Raw genomic sequence first — 14,593 nt, 5'->3', positions numbered from 1 at the left:
ACCAACCTTCGGTGCTGTAAATCATTGCGACTGCAACTCTCTGTTCCTCCCTGTGATTGGTCAGGTTACCCACAGTCAGGACAGTGTACTGGACCTCCATTGGCTGGAGGCCAGCGAGCTCTGTGCTGAGGACCTGGAGACCCTGTTCAGACGCCTGGTGGACCAGAGAGACACACAGCTGGAGGTAGGGGGTTATAAATGGGTTGTGGAGGGTTTATGAATGTGTTATGTTATCCTTATGTAGGCCTGGTGGGCCAGAGAGACACACAGCTGGAGGTAGGGGGTTATAAATGGGTTATGGAGGGGTTATGAAGGGTTATGTTATCCTTATGTAGGCCTGGTGGGCCAGAGAGACACACAGCTGGAGGTAGGGGGTTATAAATGGGTTATGGAGGGGTTATGAAGGGTTATGAATGTGTTATGTTATCCTTATGTAGGCCTGGTGGGCCAGAGAGACACACAGCTGGAGGAAGGGGGTTATAAATGGGTTATGGAGGGGTTTTGAAGGGTTATGAATGTGTTATGTTATCCTTATGTAGGCCTGGTGGGCCAGAGAGACACACAGCTGGAGGTAGGGGCCACTGTTGACATATTTATATGTTTGTAGGTTTGACCTTGCTGAGTCATACAAGATATTGCTGTGCCATAAAATATTATGTAATTTGACGATAATGTATTTCAATGGAATATCTTTGAGCTTTGTCTTACTAGGCTTTTATAGCAGTAGTTACTGATTGAGTTTTTATATTGATCTGTGGTGAAATGGAGGAACTTGAAAGGGAGGAAGTTGAACTTGAAATGACAGATGAAGCTAGAAGGAAGTGTCATTTCCTGTCCTATTTTCATCTTTCCTCCCCCTGTTCTTTTCTCCTCCCTACCCCAGACTATTTTAGAGCTAATGCAGGAGAGAGAGTCCACCCCGTCACCCTCTCCGCCCAGCGCCCAGTCCCCCAGTGACTGTCCCAGCATGCAACAGCAGGCGGCATCCCACCAGCACCTGTCTGTAGAGCTGGCCGACTCGAAGGCCAAGGTCAGACGGCTGCGCCAGGAGCTGTGAGTAGTCAGATAAGGACACTCCCAGTCCCAACCCTCCCACTCAATGGTCATAAAGTCACCTGGGCATGACAATAACAGCAATGGGGTTGGCAAGACGACATAAACAGATCTCGAACACAGGCTAAGCATAAATGTATTTGAAAGGCACAATCTGTCATTTTAACAGTAATGCAGTACTGCTTCAGGACTTTCTGAGTCATCTTCCACCCAACTGGTCATTGTGTTTAGAGGATACATATGTCATTTCCCTAACCCAGCGTTAGAGGATATACTGTATGTAAGCCTTCTTTAAAGAACTCAAAAGCACCCTAGGGCATCTTCATTTCCTGTTTTATATTCTATGCAACATTTGAAATAGCATGAATAAGACCAACTAGTTCCAGTATCATTTTCTATTTTTTTTTAATAATTAATTGAAAGCAAATTCTGTAAGTGCTTTTTTCTTCTCTCGGGTTGTCTCCACATATGTTTGGAGGTTAAACAGTTGAGCTGTGAGACAAGGCAAATGGTGGGAGAGAGAGAGAGAGAGAGAGAGAGAGAGAGAGAGAGAGAGAGAGAGATCCTGAACGGATACAGGAGAAGGTGTCTGGGGATAGTTTGGCCCATATTCTCACCCTGGCCTGCCTTGGCATGAACCTCCAGGGCCTTGCATAGCCGTTGTCCCACTTTGGCCCTCTTCCTCCCTGCCACCCCCCAGACCTGATTCAGCCCTCCATCTCTCCTCCTCTTCTCTCTTTTATCACTTTCATCGTCTAACTGGGATATGCTGACTCTAGCCCCCGGGCGTACAGTACAGCAGTACAGTGTCCTCATAATGCAACCCAACACTATCTGTTCTGTCCCTAGAAATGTAATAGCTTTAGGTTGTAGTTCACACTTGATGTCAACAAAGGGATAGGTTTGTGAGAAAGCATGTACGAGAGAAGCTTTTCTCCTAGGGATTCTAAAACAGAGTCATGCATGGGATGCCGTAGTTCTGGCCAGTGTGGTGCTACTTCCCAGAGAAACTGGGGGTGGAGGAAGCGATGGCCTGGGTGCTGCAGTGTGTGGTGGAATGTGGCCAAGCAAGCAGGAGCCAGGCATCCCATATCTGCACTCTTAGAAAAAAGGGTCCCAGAAGGGTTCTACATGGAGCCCAAAAGGGCTCTACCTAGAACCAAAAGGGTTCTACCTGGAACCAAAAGGGGTTCTTCAAAGGGTTCTCTTATATAATATTAAATTGAACGCGTTAAATGTCTTCTCCAAGAGCTGTATATAATGACTGTATGACTTGATCTGTCTGAGTGGGTGGGGGGTAGAAGTCAGGACTGTGCGTGTGGCGTGCATGCATTTGTGCGGTAACATTAAGAAAAGCTCTGCATACTTACACCATCTCTTTCTCTCCCCTCCCCTCCCTTCCTCTCTCCATCCCGCTCAGAGAGGAGAAGAGTGAGCAGGTACTGGACTGCAGACAAGAGCTGGAGAACATGGAGGCTGAGTTCAAGAAGATTCAACAGGAGGTAGAGAGAAGTGACACACGCACACATAAACATACACACACACACACACACACATGGACCTCCTCTCTAACCCTCAGTAACATGACACACAGTATCCTTTCTTCTATCAGAGATTATTCAGATGAATGTACACTATGCTTTAGTGTAGATAAAGCCTTAGTGCTTAGCTAGTGACAGTGGCTAAACCTCAACACTGTTTTCTACAACAGCACGAAAGCTGAAGCTTGACCTCCTGAGTTCCCTAAATCTGTTTTCCTGAAAGGAGAAAGTGAGATTTGTTATTTATTTTCATGCCTAAAACATGGTTTTACATCAACTGAGTTACATGGTCAGGGAAAACCCCGCATAAATTCAATGAAATTCAAAGACTTTAATCTTCAAAAGATAAATACAGTGTAGATAGTTTTGTTTAAACTGTAGATTTATTTTAAGACAGGAGCTACTTCCCAGCATTTTCCTCTCCCCACTTGAGAGAACTTTTGCCGTATATTTACCTCACGACGGTGTCCCATGTATGCTAAAACCCTTTCCCGTGTCGGTGTCCGTATCAGAACTCTGTGTTGCTAGCGGAGGCCCGGTCAGCCCGTACGTACCGTGACGAGCTGGATGCCCTGAGAGAGAGGGCCATCAGGGCTGACAAGCTGGAGAGCGAGGTGGGACGATACCGCGAGAAACTACACAACCTGGAGTTCTACAAGGCCAAAGTGGAGGTACGGTACCGTTCGGAGAAACACATTCAATACTCCGAATATAGCATGATAAACAGCCACATTGAAAACAAAATGTTTTTTTACCTTAAAATGTAAATTTTGTCCACTGTTAAATTTATATCAGAACGTTTCAGAATGCAAAGCACCGCAGCTAGTAATATTTCAAATCAATTGTGAAGGTTTTTACAAATTACTGTTATCGCACTTTGCAAAAACTTAGCTAGATCTCAAACAATACTTCATGTATTTCATCATTTAACAATTGACATAGATCTGTTGTTATCATGTACCTGACAGGAGTTTCTTTGTTTGTAACAGCGTTGATTTGTGTCTTATCTTGTAGGAGCTGAAGGAGGATAACTCCGTGTTGCTGGAGACTAAGGCTGTACTGCAGCAGCAGCTGGAGGGGTGGAGGGCCCGCTCTGATAAACTACACCAGCTAGAGAAACACAGTCTGCTGCTCAACGCCAGGGTCCACGTCATGGAACAGGTAAACAACATGGAGTATTATGCAGTGGATTACATCTACGTAAACGGTGGTCAATATGAACATTGAGGGGAAACAGGTTAAAGGTTAAGGGAAGGATAGGAAAGGGACTGGTCTTAGTGCAGGGGAGGATGTGTATTGGAAGATACATGCGATGGAACAGGTTGATGGACAAAGAGGATCATGCATGCTAGACTATGTTGTGGACATGTGTGTGCCATGGTCAAAAGGTCATACTTTCAACGAAGATCAGATAGAGAAATAGGAAGTTGAATATCTTTAGAATAACAACGTCATCTCACCCTCGTCCTCTCTCTCGGGCCCTTCCCAGGAGAAGGAGGTGGACAGGAGGCGCATGGAGGAGCTGCAGGAGGAGAACCTGGCCCTGGACCTGGCCCAGAGGAGGAGCATGGAGGAGTCACAGCACCTGGGATGGGAGCTGGAGCAGCTCTCCAGGAGCCCCGACAACTCACAGGGTATGGCTGACAAGTCTTTTTCTACCCACTTCATCTGCCCTGTGGGAGCAGTGGTACTTATGGGAAGAGAAGTGACATGTGAAATATCATTCTAACGTTATGGACTATTCTATATGGCACAAAAAAAAGATAACTTCAATAAGATAATTCAGTCAGTCATTATCTCACTTGTCTGTTCATAGTGGAGGTTATGTAACAGCTAGCTCATATTCCTGTCATCCTTTCGGTCTGATGGTTGTGTTCAGGTCAGAAGTCTCTGGGTGAAGAGGTGGTTGATGGGACCAGGAGTCGTCTGCTGAGGCTGGAGAGAGAGAACCAAAGCCTGCTCAGGACCATAGAGGAACTGAGAGCTGCTGACCTCAGCCTGGGACCGCAGCACAACCATAACCATGAGCACACGCGGAGGGACGGCCAGCTACCCACAAACACGGTAACTAGCCAGGGACCACGACACAAACATGAACACAATAGCCACACACAGCTGCTCAGGGAGCGCACGTACAACCATCAACCCACACATTCGGATTCCCGGCGACTCTATTGAACTATAGCGGTGAGCGGTGCTATTTCCATGTGAAAATGTTGGTTGTGTTTCCTTGTTTATTAGGCTGAGGTGGTTAGAGAGTACCTTGGCAGTTTAGACAACACCTCCTGGGAGCAGTCTGAATTGGTCATCAAAGAGGATTGTGACATTGACATAGACACATCACATCACAGGGACCCAAAGTGCAACGGCGTGTCGGTTGACCTCGAGGGACAGATTGACCGACTGGAGAGAGAGAGCGAGACCCTCAAGGAGAAGATGGACCTTCAGAAGCAAGAGAAAGGCCAACTCGAAGACGGAGAGTCTTGCGATCTGAGTGACCCCATGGCTGACCTGGAAGCAGTAGCTAAAGGCAACACCCGCAATCTCCTTCAACCAGGCGCTTCAGTGTCTCTGACGCGTGATACCTCACCCTGCTCTAAGAACAAGAGTCCACGTCGGGAGAACAGTAGCACGGGGCTGCAGACGAGGGCTTCCTCTTCATCCACTAAGCACACAGAGCGCCTGGAAGCTAAGTGTAGAGCCCTGGACACAGAGAACCAGCGGCTTCAGGCTGCCCTGGACAACACAGGTTGGTCTTCTGTGAGAATGTTGTGGCACTGCTGTCTCTTTGTAGCGTTTGGCTCTGTTGCGTTAGATGCAGGGCCAATGAGTGGGCAATGTGATGCGCTTTACTTGTTTAGATATCCATATGCTTGTTGATTTTTGTGCTCTGTATGCCTGCTAACCTAATGATTGGTGATTAATGAAGTAACCTATATTCATTCATAATTATTATTATTTATTTTTTATCCACCCACGCCCCACCCATCCACCTATCCATTCATGCATCCATTCACCTCCAGGCCGGAAGCTCCAGCGGCTGGATGCTGAGGTCCACGAGCTGGAGGCTGAGAACCAGATCCTGCAGGCTGGGCTGGAGGAGCTGAGGATCTCCTCGCGGCGCATGGAGCAGCTGGAGCAGGAGAAGCAGACCCTGGAGCAGGAGGCTTCAGGCCTGGAGAGAGACAAGAGAAGGCTGGAGAAGGAGAACCGCAGGCTGAGGCAACAGGCAGAGATCCAGGACTCTACCCTGGACGGGAGCAACCTGAGGGTGGCTAGTCTGGAGAGAGAGAACAGGTATGATGCTAATGGTCACCATGGTATGATCGTGGTGCTAGCAACGTCAGGGTTGTGGGTTTGAAGTGGGAAGTTTACATACGCCTTAGCCAAATACATTTAAACTCAGTTTGTCACAATTCCTGACATTTAATCCAAGAAAAATTCCGTCTTAGGTCAGTTAGGATCACCACTTTATTTTAAGAATGTTAAATGTCAAAATAATAGTTAAGAGAAAGATTTATTTAAGCTTTATTTCTTTCATCTCATTCCCAGTGGGTCAGAAGTTTGCATACACTCAATTAGTATTTGGTAGCATTGCCTTTAAATTGTTTAACTTGGGTCAAACGTTTTGGGTAGCCTTCCACAAGCTTCCCACAATAAGTTGAGTGAATTTTGGCCCATTCTTCCTGACAGAGCTGGTGTAACTGAGTCAGGTTTGTAGGCCTCCTTGCTCGCATACACTTTTTCAGTTCTGCCCACAACTTTTCTATAGGATTGAGGTCAGGGCTTTGTGATGGCCACTCCAATACCTTGACTTTGTTGTACTTAAGCCATTTTGCCACAACTTTGGAAGTATGCTTGGGGTCATTGTTCATTTGGAAGACCCATTTGCGACCAAGCTATAACTTCCTGACTGATGTCTTGAGATGTTGCTTCAATATAGCCCCATAATGTTCCTACCTCATGATGCCATCTATTTTGTGAAGTGCACCAGTCCCTCCTGCAACAAAGCACCCCCACAACATGATGCTGACACCCCCGTACTTCATGGTTGGGATGGTGTTCTTCGGCTTGCAAGCATCCCCCTTTTCCTCCAAACATAACGATGGTCATTATGGCCAAACAGTTCTATTTTTGTTTCATCAGACCAGAGGACAATACTCCAAAAAGTACGATCTTTGTCCCCATGTGCAGTTGCAAACCGTAGTCTGGCTTTTTTTATGGTTGTTTTGGAGCAGTAGCTTCTTCCTTGCAGAGCGGCCTTTCAGGTTACGTCGATATAGGACTCGTTTTACTGTGGAAATAGATACTTTTGTACCAGTTTCCTCCAGCATCTTCACAAGGTCCTTTGCTGTTGTTCTGGGATTGATTTGCACTTTTCGCACCAAAGTACGTTCATCTTTAGGAGACAGAATGCGTCTCCTTCCTGAGCGGTATGACGGCTGTGTGACCCCATGGTGTTTATACTTGTGTACTATTGTTTGTACAGATGAACATGGTACCTTCAGGCGTTTGGAAATTGCTCCCAAGGATGAACCAGACTTGTGGAGGTCTACAATTTATTTTCTGAGGTCTTGGCTGATTTCTTTTGATTTTCCCATGATGTCAAGCAAAGAGGCACTGAGTTTGACGGTAGGCCTTGAAATACATCCACAGGTACACCTCCAATTGAATCAAATGATGTCAATTAGCCTATCAGAAGCTTCTAAAGCCATGACATAATTTTCTGGAATTTTCCAAGCTGTTTAAAGGCACAGTCAACTTAGTGTATGTAAACTTCTGACCCACTGGAATTGTGATACAGTGAATTGTAAGTGAAATAATCTGTCTGTAACATTTTTTTGAAAAATTGCTTGTGTCATCACAAAGTAGATGTCCTAACTGACTTGCCAAAACTATAGTTTGTTAACAAGAAATTTGTGGAGTGGTTGAAAAACGAGTTTTAATGACTCCAACCTAAGTGTATGTAAACTTCCGACTTCAACTGTATAAAAAGGTATGCACATATACAAATGTATCTACTCATATACAATACAATATACAAAAATGCATGTCCTCACAGCTTTGGATAAAAGCATCTGCTAAATGGTTTATATTTCTATTCAATTTTAACAGGGGGATGGGAAAGGAGGTGGAGAGACTGAAGGAGGTGGAGGAGCGGGTCAAGGGGCTGGAGAGGGATAACAGAGAGCTGGCCAAGCAGGGAGCGATCAACCAGAGGACCCTGGTCACCCTGAGAGAGGTGAAGCTACTCAGATCAGCATTAGCTTCTTATGTGTGATATTCATGTATTTCAGTGTGCCTGACATGACAGATTCGTAAGTTTCCTCATGGAAAGATAAAGTTAAGCGAGCTTGAAGTCGTGGAGATTTAGATCACAATTGTTTTTGATTTAACAGCTCTCTGATAAATAGGTAATTGGTCACAAGAGCTTTACATGGCTGCAAGAGGAGTCACTGAACTGACCGTCTTTCCTCTGTAGGAGTTGGTGAGTGACAAGCTGAAGACCCAGCAGAGGGAGAATGAGCTGGAGAGGCTGGCCCACGAGCTGGAGATGAGAGTCCTCAACCAGGACACGTCACCACGGAGTGACGAGGAAACTCCAGACAACAGGTAAAACACCGGACACAGTGAGGTTCATGCAACTGATTTAGTCTACCCCCCATAAACCAGGTTAGGTGATAGTTACACAAATCTTCAATTAAGTTTGTGAATGGCTGTGTTATACACATAACAATAGATTGGTGAGTTATTTTTCAATAACATCAATTACAATCAGTGACAAAATACCGAAAACTATGTCTACTTTTCCCTCCCCCACGTATTGTTCTAAATCCCCCTTTATTTTATTTCCCTCTCTCCAGTAGGTTCAAGATGTTGGAGTCTGAGCTGGAGTCGTCTCTGAAGAGGTCCCTGCAGATCAAAGAAGACAAGATGGCTGCCGTTGAGGCTCGTCTGCAGGAGTCTTCCACCCTCAACCAGCAGCTACGTCAAGAGCTCAAGACTGTGAGTCTGGCCTAAAGTTCCTCGGTTTCAAAGGGAAACTATAGCTTGTCTACATTCATTCACTTTTACATTGGAATTCTTTGTCAAAGCATGTTGAAAAATGTCCCCGCTCAGTAGCAATATCTGACCTTTGATCTTGACCCCTACAGGTGCGTCTGAACTATGAAGCCCTGCTGCAGAGGGAGGAGGAGGAGCATGCGGCCCGTAGCCCCACCCCTCAGAGGGAGAGTGACAGGGCGGTAAGCGGATGGCAGCGGGAGAGCCAGGAGGCCACCAGGGAGCTGCTGAGGGTCAAGGACCGCCTCATCGAGGTGGAGAGGAACGTGAGTGGAGAACTTTGTGTCATCATGTTGTGACTAAGCACTAAATTTGATGCTCTTATTTACATTTTTATATTTTCTGAAATGCACCTGACTTTGTTTAAAGTCCTCCCAATAATGACTATGGGATGATAGAAATCAAACCTACTTTACATTTTAGTCATTTAGCAGACTCTTCATTATTTCATTACATTACATTGCCACGTTAATACAAATGTTATCCATCTCAACCAGACTATTACTATGGATCAACACCAGCTTCACATTTTTTCTATGTATTATTGACTTGTCCCTCTTTTCCTCCCCTACTGCAGAATGCCACACTGCAGGCAGAGCGTCAGGCACTGCAGGCCCAGCTCAGACAGCTGGAGACCCAGTCAGACGGCCTGCAGGCTCAGATCCTGGCCCTGCAGAGACAGACCGCCTCCCTGCAGGAGAACAACACGGCTCTCCAGACACACAACGCTAACCTGCAGGTTAGAGGAGCAACATTCCTGATATACTAATATACTCCTAGTATACTGATAAGATACTCAAAATACAGAAATACCCACACACTGATTTAATGCTTCCAAAATATGAACTTTTATTTGGAAGTGAGTACTTTTATTTTGAAGTGAAATCTCTGTGCCGATATCCATTCTGCATTGGATTCATCTTGTTTTTATACCTAGGACTCAAGTTGCCTCATATAATGCCATTCTAGTAGAACCTGATACTGTAAGGCCGGTGTTACATGAAGCAATTTGAATGCAACTTTAGTTGATTTGTTAAATGTGAACCACTTCCTATAGAGTCCTTTCATACATGGTATGAGTAGTATTTCATCTTATACAGTATAAACTCATACCTTTGAATTACAACCTTTTCACGCATAATAATCATCTCCACGCCTATCCATCCACAGGTGGAGAAGTCCACTCTGAACTCCCAGAGTGCATCACTCCTGGCCCAGAACGCTCAGCTCCAATGCCAACAATCCAGCACTGAGGGTGATAAGGAGGTGGCCATGCGTGAGCGCGAGGAGCTGCGCGGCGTGCACGACCAGCTCCTGAGGGACCACGAGAGGCTGGCGGCGTTGCACGAGAGACAAGCCATGGACTACGAGGCCCTGATGAGAAAACACGGCAGTCTGAAGAACGTCCACCGCACCCTGGAGCTGGAGCATAGAACGCTGGAGGACAGGTAGAGGAGGGGGACCAGACACCATTCTGATTCTAAGTCATGGTTCATGGTTCATGGTATACAATTTGAATGCTTGATTACTGGTTGCTTAAATTCCACCTCTCAACATAAAAGTATGTTATGTTCTCGTGCAACAATGAGGATATCTGTTGTGCCACCAAGTCAAATGGATCTTGAAAAATCATGTGGATTTTAGAACTACGGTATATAGGTTCTACCCATTCATATTTTATCAAAGACACTCATCAATGGCTGTGACACTCTATTCCCATCCATGCAACAAAGACAAAAACAGAAACCGAGGGGAACGCTCTCTAAATAACCACGATGGTGTGTTGCTGTAGGTACAAAACCCTGCTGCAGCAGAAGGCCAAACTAGAGGGTCTGGAGAAGGCTCTGAGAGAGGAGCAGGACAAGATGTCTGTGGAGAAGGAGCAGCACAGGACCACCGCCTCAGAGTGTCGACAGCTCCGGGATGAGAAGGACTGGTGAGGGGTGCACATAGCATAACATACACACACACACAGCATCTCCTAAAGATGACAAAGACTCCCTCTACACACAGCATAGCTGACTACACACATAAACTCACAATAAAGATAGTTACAGGCTGATAGCTTTTACATAGAATTCAGAGAACTTTGCTTGTATAACTGTTGTTCTTATCAATATGTTTTCGCTTTACTTTGTCAGAGTGTCTCTTCTGTGTATATTTCTATGTGCCCCCAGGCTGAACCAGACGTACCGTCAGCTGTTGAAGGATCAGGAGGAGCTCCAGGCGGACCATAAGAACATGAAGACCCTGCTGAACAGCACCAAGCTGGAGCAGACCAAGCTAGAGTCCGACTTCAACAAGCTCAGAGAGCAGTACCAACAGCTAGACATCACCAACACCAAGCTCACCAACCAGTGTGAGGTATGAAGGATATATTTAAGCAATAAGGCTCGAGGGGGTGTGGTAAATGACCAATATACCATGGTTAAGGGCTGTTCTTAAGCACGACGCAAGGCGGAGTGCCTGGATACAGCCCTTAGCCGTGGTATATTGGCCATATACCACAAACCCCCGAGGTGCCTTATTGCTATTATAAACTGGTTACAAATGTAATTAGACCGGTAAAAATTAAAGTTTTGTCATACCCGTGGTATACCACGGTTGTTAGCGAATCAAAAATCAGGGCTCGAACCACCCAGTTTCTAATAATACTTTCACCATCCAGGTTCATTTTTGTTATAATTAAAAAATATATTTACCTAAAAGCATCAAAACTTGATCAAAATGCCAATATTCTGTACAGTTGTAATGAAGGTGTTGTTGATCGTATTGTAATGAAACAGTCAGGGAGTGCGGCTCGAACCCTCCACCTTCTGACCCGAAGCCCAGCCCGCCATCAACTGTGCCACAGAAGCATGCTCGTGTGGCAAAGTCGATTCTCCACCCTTATTAACCCAGGGTCGTTACAGCATTGCTGGCAAAGTAATTGGATTTTGTATTCCCAAAGCACTGTACAAAGAGTTTATGTGAGGATATACGCATTCGCATTTGCTCTCAAAGCAGTTTGGTGCCAGATTGATGAGTTGTAGTAATTATATCATTAAAGAAGTCATTAACATATAGTATGTGCGATTGTGTCTAGCTGCTGAGTCAGTTGAAGGGGAACCTGGAGGAGGAGAACCGTCACCTGCTGGACCAGATCCAGACCCTGATGCTGCAGAACCGCACCCTGCTAGAACAGACCATGGAGAGCAAGGACCTGTTCCACGTAGAACAGAGACAGCACATGTAAGGGACCCATCTATCTGGCTGAATGCCAAGTCGTAGAGCTTTAACCCCTTGCTATCCAACTTGCAGTTAATGGACTGAATTGAGGTTAATTGAACCAAATAAAATGGATTTTCCACCAGTAGCAGACACTGTACAGTATATCTACAGTATATAAGAGCATTGTTTGTACAATAGCAGCTACAGCCACAGTATAATTCTTCTCATAATGATAGACCTATGGAATGTATTCACATTATGCGAAAACAATAAGCTTCACATAGGACACAAAGCATTCCAGAGCAGCAGAAAACAAAAGGCATTGATTTAGCTATAGGGCACCGTTGCACCAAAAACACAGTGCATCCCATCATATTTAGAGCACCAAAAACACTGGGAATCTGAGTTTGACAGAGCATGGATTATTGATGTAGTCTGCCATCTGTAGTGCCAGTTTAGAAAAAAAGTTGCCTGACCTATCTTCTGGACATATGGGGCATACTAAGCGGGGCATATTACTGTGTAATATGTATGAAAGTATGGAAATATAACATTCACGTTCTTTTCACCTGGGTCGTATTCATTGCAGCATGCAACGGAAAACGCTTTGCAACGGAAAACGGAAATGAGAGTTTCTTATTGGACGAGTACATGTAGTTCCTCACTGTTTCAGTCCATTTTCTTCCATTTGGTGCCTTAATAAATACGACCTTGGGGTTTGATGGTGTTTAAAGGTGCTGGGTGCGACAGTGTGACGGTTGAGACAGTTCAGTCAGAGTTTATTCTAAGATGTAAACACACCATCCATCTTTGCAGCAGCGACACCTCTTCTGTTGATGTTACCTCTCTGTGTGAAACACGGTGTTTTTCTCTTTCTCTCCTCTCTCTCTCAGAGACAAGCTGAATGAGCTGAGGAGACAGAAGGAGAAGTTGGAGGAGAAGATCATGGATCAGTACAAGTTCTATGACCCCTCACCCCCACGGAGGTACAGTGCCGTTTGGAGAGGAAATCAATTCACTTTGACAGTGACAAGATTCATTAGTTTGGATACAGTATTAGTTAGTTTTACCTGTTTATTTTTAAGACCATTTTTCCATCAGGGACAATAAAGTTTATCCTATTCTATATCGATTTTAACATATCTATTATATTTCCCGAGGCGTGGGAACTGGATCGCCCTGAAGATGAGGAAGCTGATGAAGCCGAGGAGCCGCGAGCGTTGTGGCCCCGCCTCCTCCTCTGACCACCATCGCTCCCTCACCCCCACACGCTCCGGGTCCTTCGAGGCCCTCCCGCCCACCTCCCCCTCTGCTTCCTGTTGCCAGGACAACGGCTCCTTCGTTGGTTCGGACGGCTCGGGTGGGTCCACCACCTCCCCCCGGAGGAGCAGCAGTGAGTATGACCTCCTTATCCCCTCCCATTGGTCCCGTCTGAGAGCCCTGATAGGCCAGGCAGGAACGGGCTGTCCAATCACGCTCCGCCGTCACCACATGCCCACCCGCCCTGCTACGAGCTATAGGCCAAGAAGAGAGAGCGACACCTAGGCCCGTTCCCTCGCCACGGCCGACCCCGCAGCCACGGCCATCAGGGATAGAACAGAAAAATATGGGCGGAGCCAGTTACTGCAGGGAACCTCCCCCAGCCACCACCGATTGGACAGGGAGACAGAAGTCACTCAATTGCTACATCTTTATTTGACGGCCCTACAAGATAGACTCCTCCTATTTGTATCAAGATAGACCCGCCTCCCAGGCTCTTTACACAGAGATCTAAGAGAAGGAATAAAAATGATCTGTTGGAAGCTCATCTGTTGCTGTGCCATTGTATAGGAGTCTCCTGGGTAAGAAATCATCAAACACACTTGACTTCTAAAGTGGTAAGATGTAGGGCTGCTCTGTCTTTATCTACCCTGTATAGCAGGATAACTCGCCTCTTACCCTACGAGGTCCGGAGCCTGCGGGTTTTCTGTTCTACATAATAATTCATTGCACACACCTGGTGTCCCAGGTCTAAATCAGTCCCCGATTAGAGGGGAACAATGAAAAAATGCAGTGGAACTGGCTTGGAGGTCCAGAGTGTAGTTTGAGGGCTGTGTTGTGTACGTGGGTTTCTATGACAGACAGTGCATGCAGAAACAGTTGTTACTTAGTGTTGCACTATGGATATGTCTGCATGTTTCTTTATGTGGATCCTTCCCTCAATAAGGCCAAACTCGTGTTTTGTCTATTTCTGTCTTTCCCCGTGTCTGTTTTGTGTGTGTTAACGTGTTCTCTCCGTTCCCCTCCCTTCATCCTCCCCTGTTTCTCCCTCCCCTGTCCCTTGTTGTCCCACACTGTAAAGTGTCCACTCTGAAAATCTTTCCCCTTATGAGGAACAGACTGAAGGATAAGGACAAAGTCAAGTCCCTCTTTCGTCGTTCCATGTGTAAGAAACATGATGGGTCGATGTCTCGTGACTACCTCATCTTGGCTGCAACCTGCCTATTTTCTCATCATTAGCAAACTATTAGCCTGGGTCCCAGATCTGTTTGTGCTGTCTTGCCAACTTCTTAGGATTGACAATTCCATACGAAGTTGGCAAGACAGCACAAACAGATCTGGGACCCAGGCTAGTGAACTATGTTTTACCTTATTCTTTAGTCTACCATTGTCTAAATGAATGCAGCAGAAATCCTCCTAGACAATACTCTTGGAATTCCGTGTAGAGTTCTGCGAAGTGTGCAGTT

The 14,593-nt window shown here is 45.9% G+C and overlaps 1 protein-coding gene across 3 annotated transcripts in view; it reads left to right on the top strand.

Moving 5' to 3' along the window:
* The window catches only part of LOC106588822 (girdin), a 28,814-nt gene that overhangs the window by 10,423 nt on the left and 3,798 nt on the right, over positions 1–14,593 (top strand). For 2 of the 3 annotated variants that reach the window (XM_045707256.1, XM_014178283.2), the window contains exons 7-26: positions 65–184; positions 884–1,053; positions 2,474–2,555; positions 3,107–3,265; positions 3,609–3,755; positions 4,084–4,228; positions 4,474–4,658; positions 4,836–5,343; positions 5,618–5,891; positions 7,710–7,836; positions 8,077–8,207; positions 8,459–8,600; positions 8,750–8,923; positions 9,235–9,396; positions 9,828–10,105; positions 10,450–10,593; positions 10,835–11,021; positions 11,743–11,888; positions 12,761–12,853; positions 13,028–13,260. In XM_045707256.1, the coding sequence (XP_045563212.1) occupies positions 65–184; positions 884–1,053; positions 2,474–2,555; positions 3,107–3,265; positions 3,609–3,755; positions 4,084–4,228; positions 4,474–4,658; positions 4,836–5,343; positions 5,618–5,891; positions 7,710–7,836; positions 8,077–8,207; positions 8,459–8,600; positions 8,750–8,923; positions 9,235–9,396; positions 9,828–10,105; positions 10,450–10,593; positions 10,835–11,021; positions 11,743–11,888; positions 12,761–12,853; positions 13,028–13,260 (3,607 nt within the window). Of the gene's footprint in view, positions 1–64; positions 185–240; positions 572–883; positions 1,054–2,473; positions 2,556–3,106; positions 3,266–3,608; positions 3,756–4,083; positions 4,229–4,473; positions 4,659–4,835; positions 5,344–5,617; positions 5,892–7,709; positions 7,837–8,076; positions 8,208–8,458; positions 8,601–8,749; positions 8,924–9,234; positions 9,397–9,827; positions 10,106–10,449; positions 10,594–10,834; positions 11,022–11,742; positions 11,889–12,760; positions 12,854–13,027; positions 13,261–14,593 lie in introns of those variants that run through there. The other variant, XM_045707267.1, reaches the window with a different exon arrangement.

This window comes from Salmo salar, chromosome ssa02 (genome assembly GCF_905237065.1).
Source record: "Salmo salar chromosome ssa02, Ssal_v3.1, whole genome shotgun sequence".
Lineage (NCBI taxonomy): Eukaryota > Metazoa > Chordata > Actinopteri > Salmoniformes > Salmonidae > Salmo > Salmo salar.
Note: the sequence above shows the minus strand (reverse complement) of the source record. Positions and strands in the feature narration are given on the sequence as shown.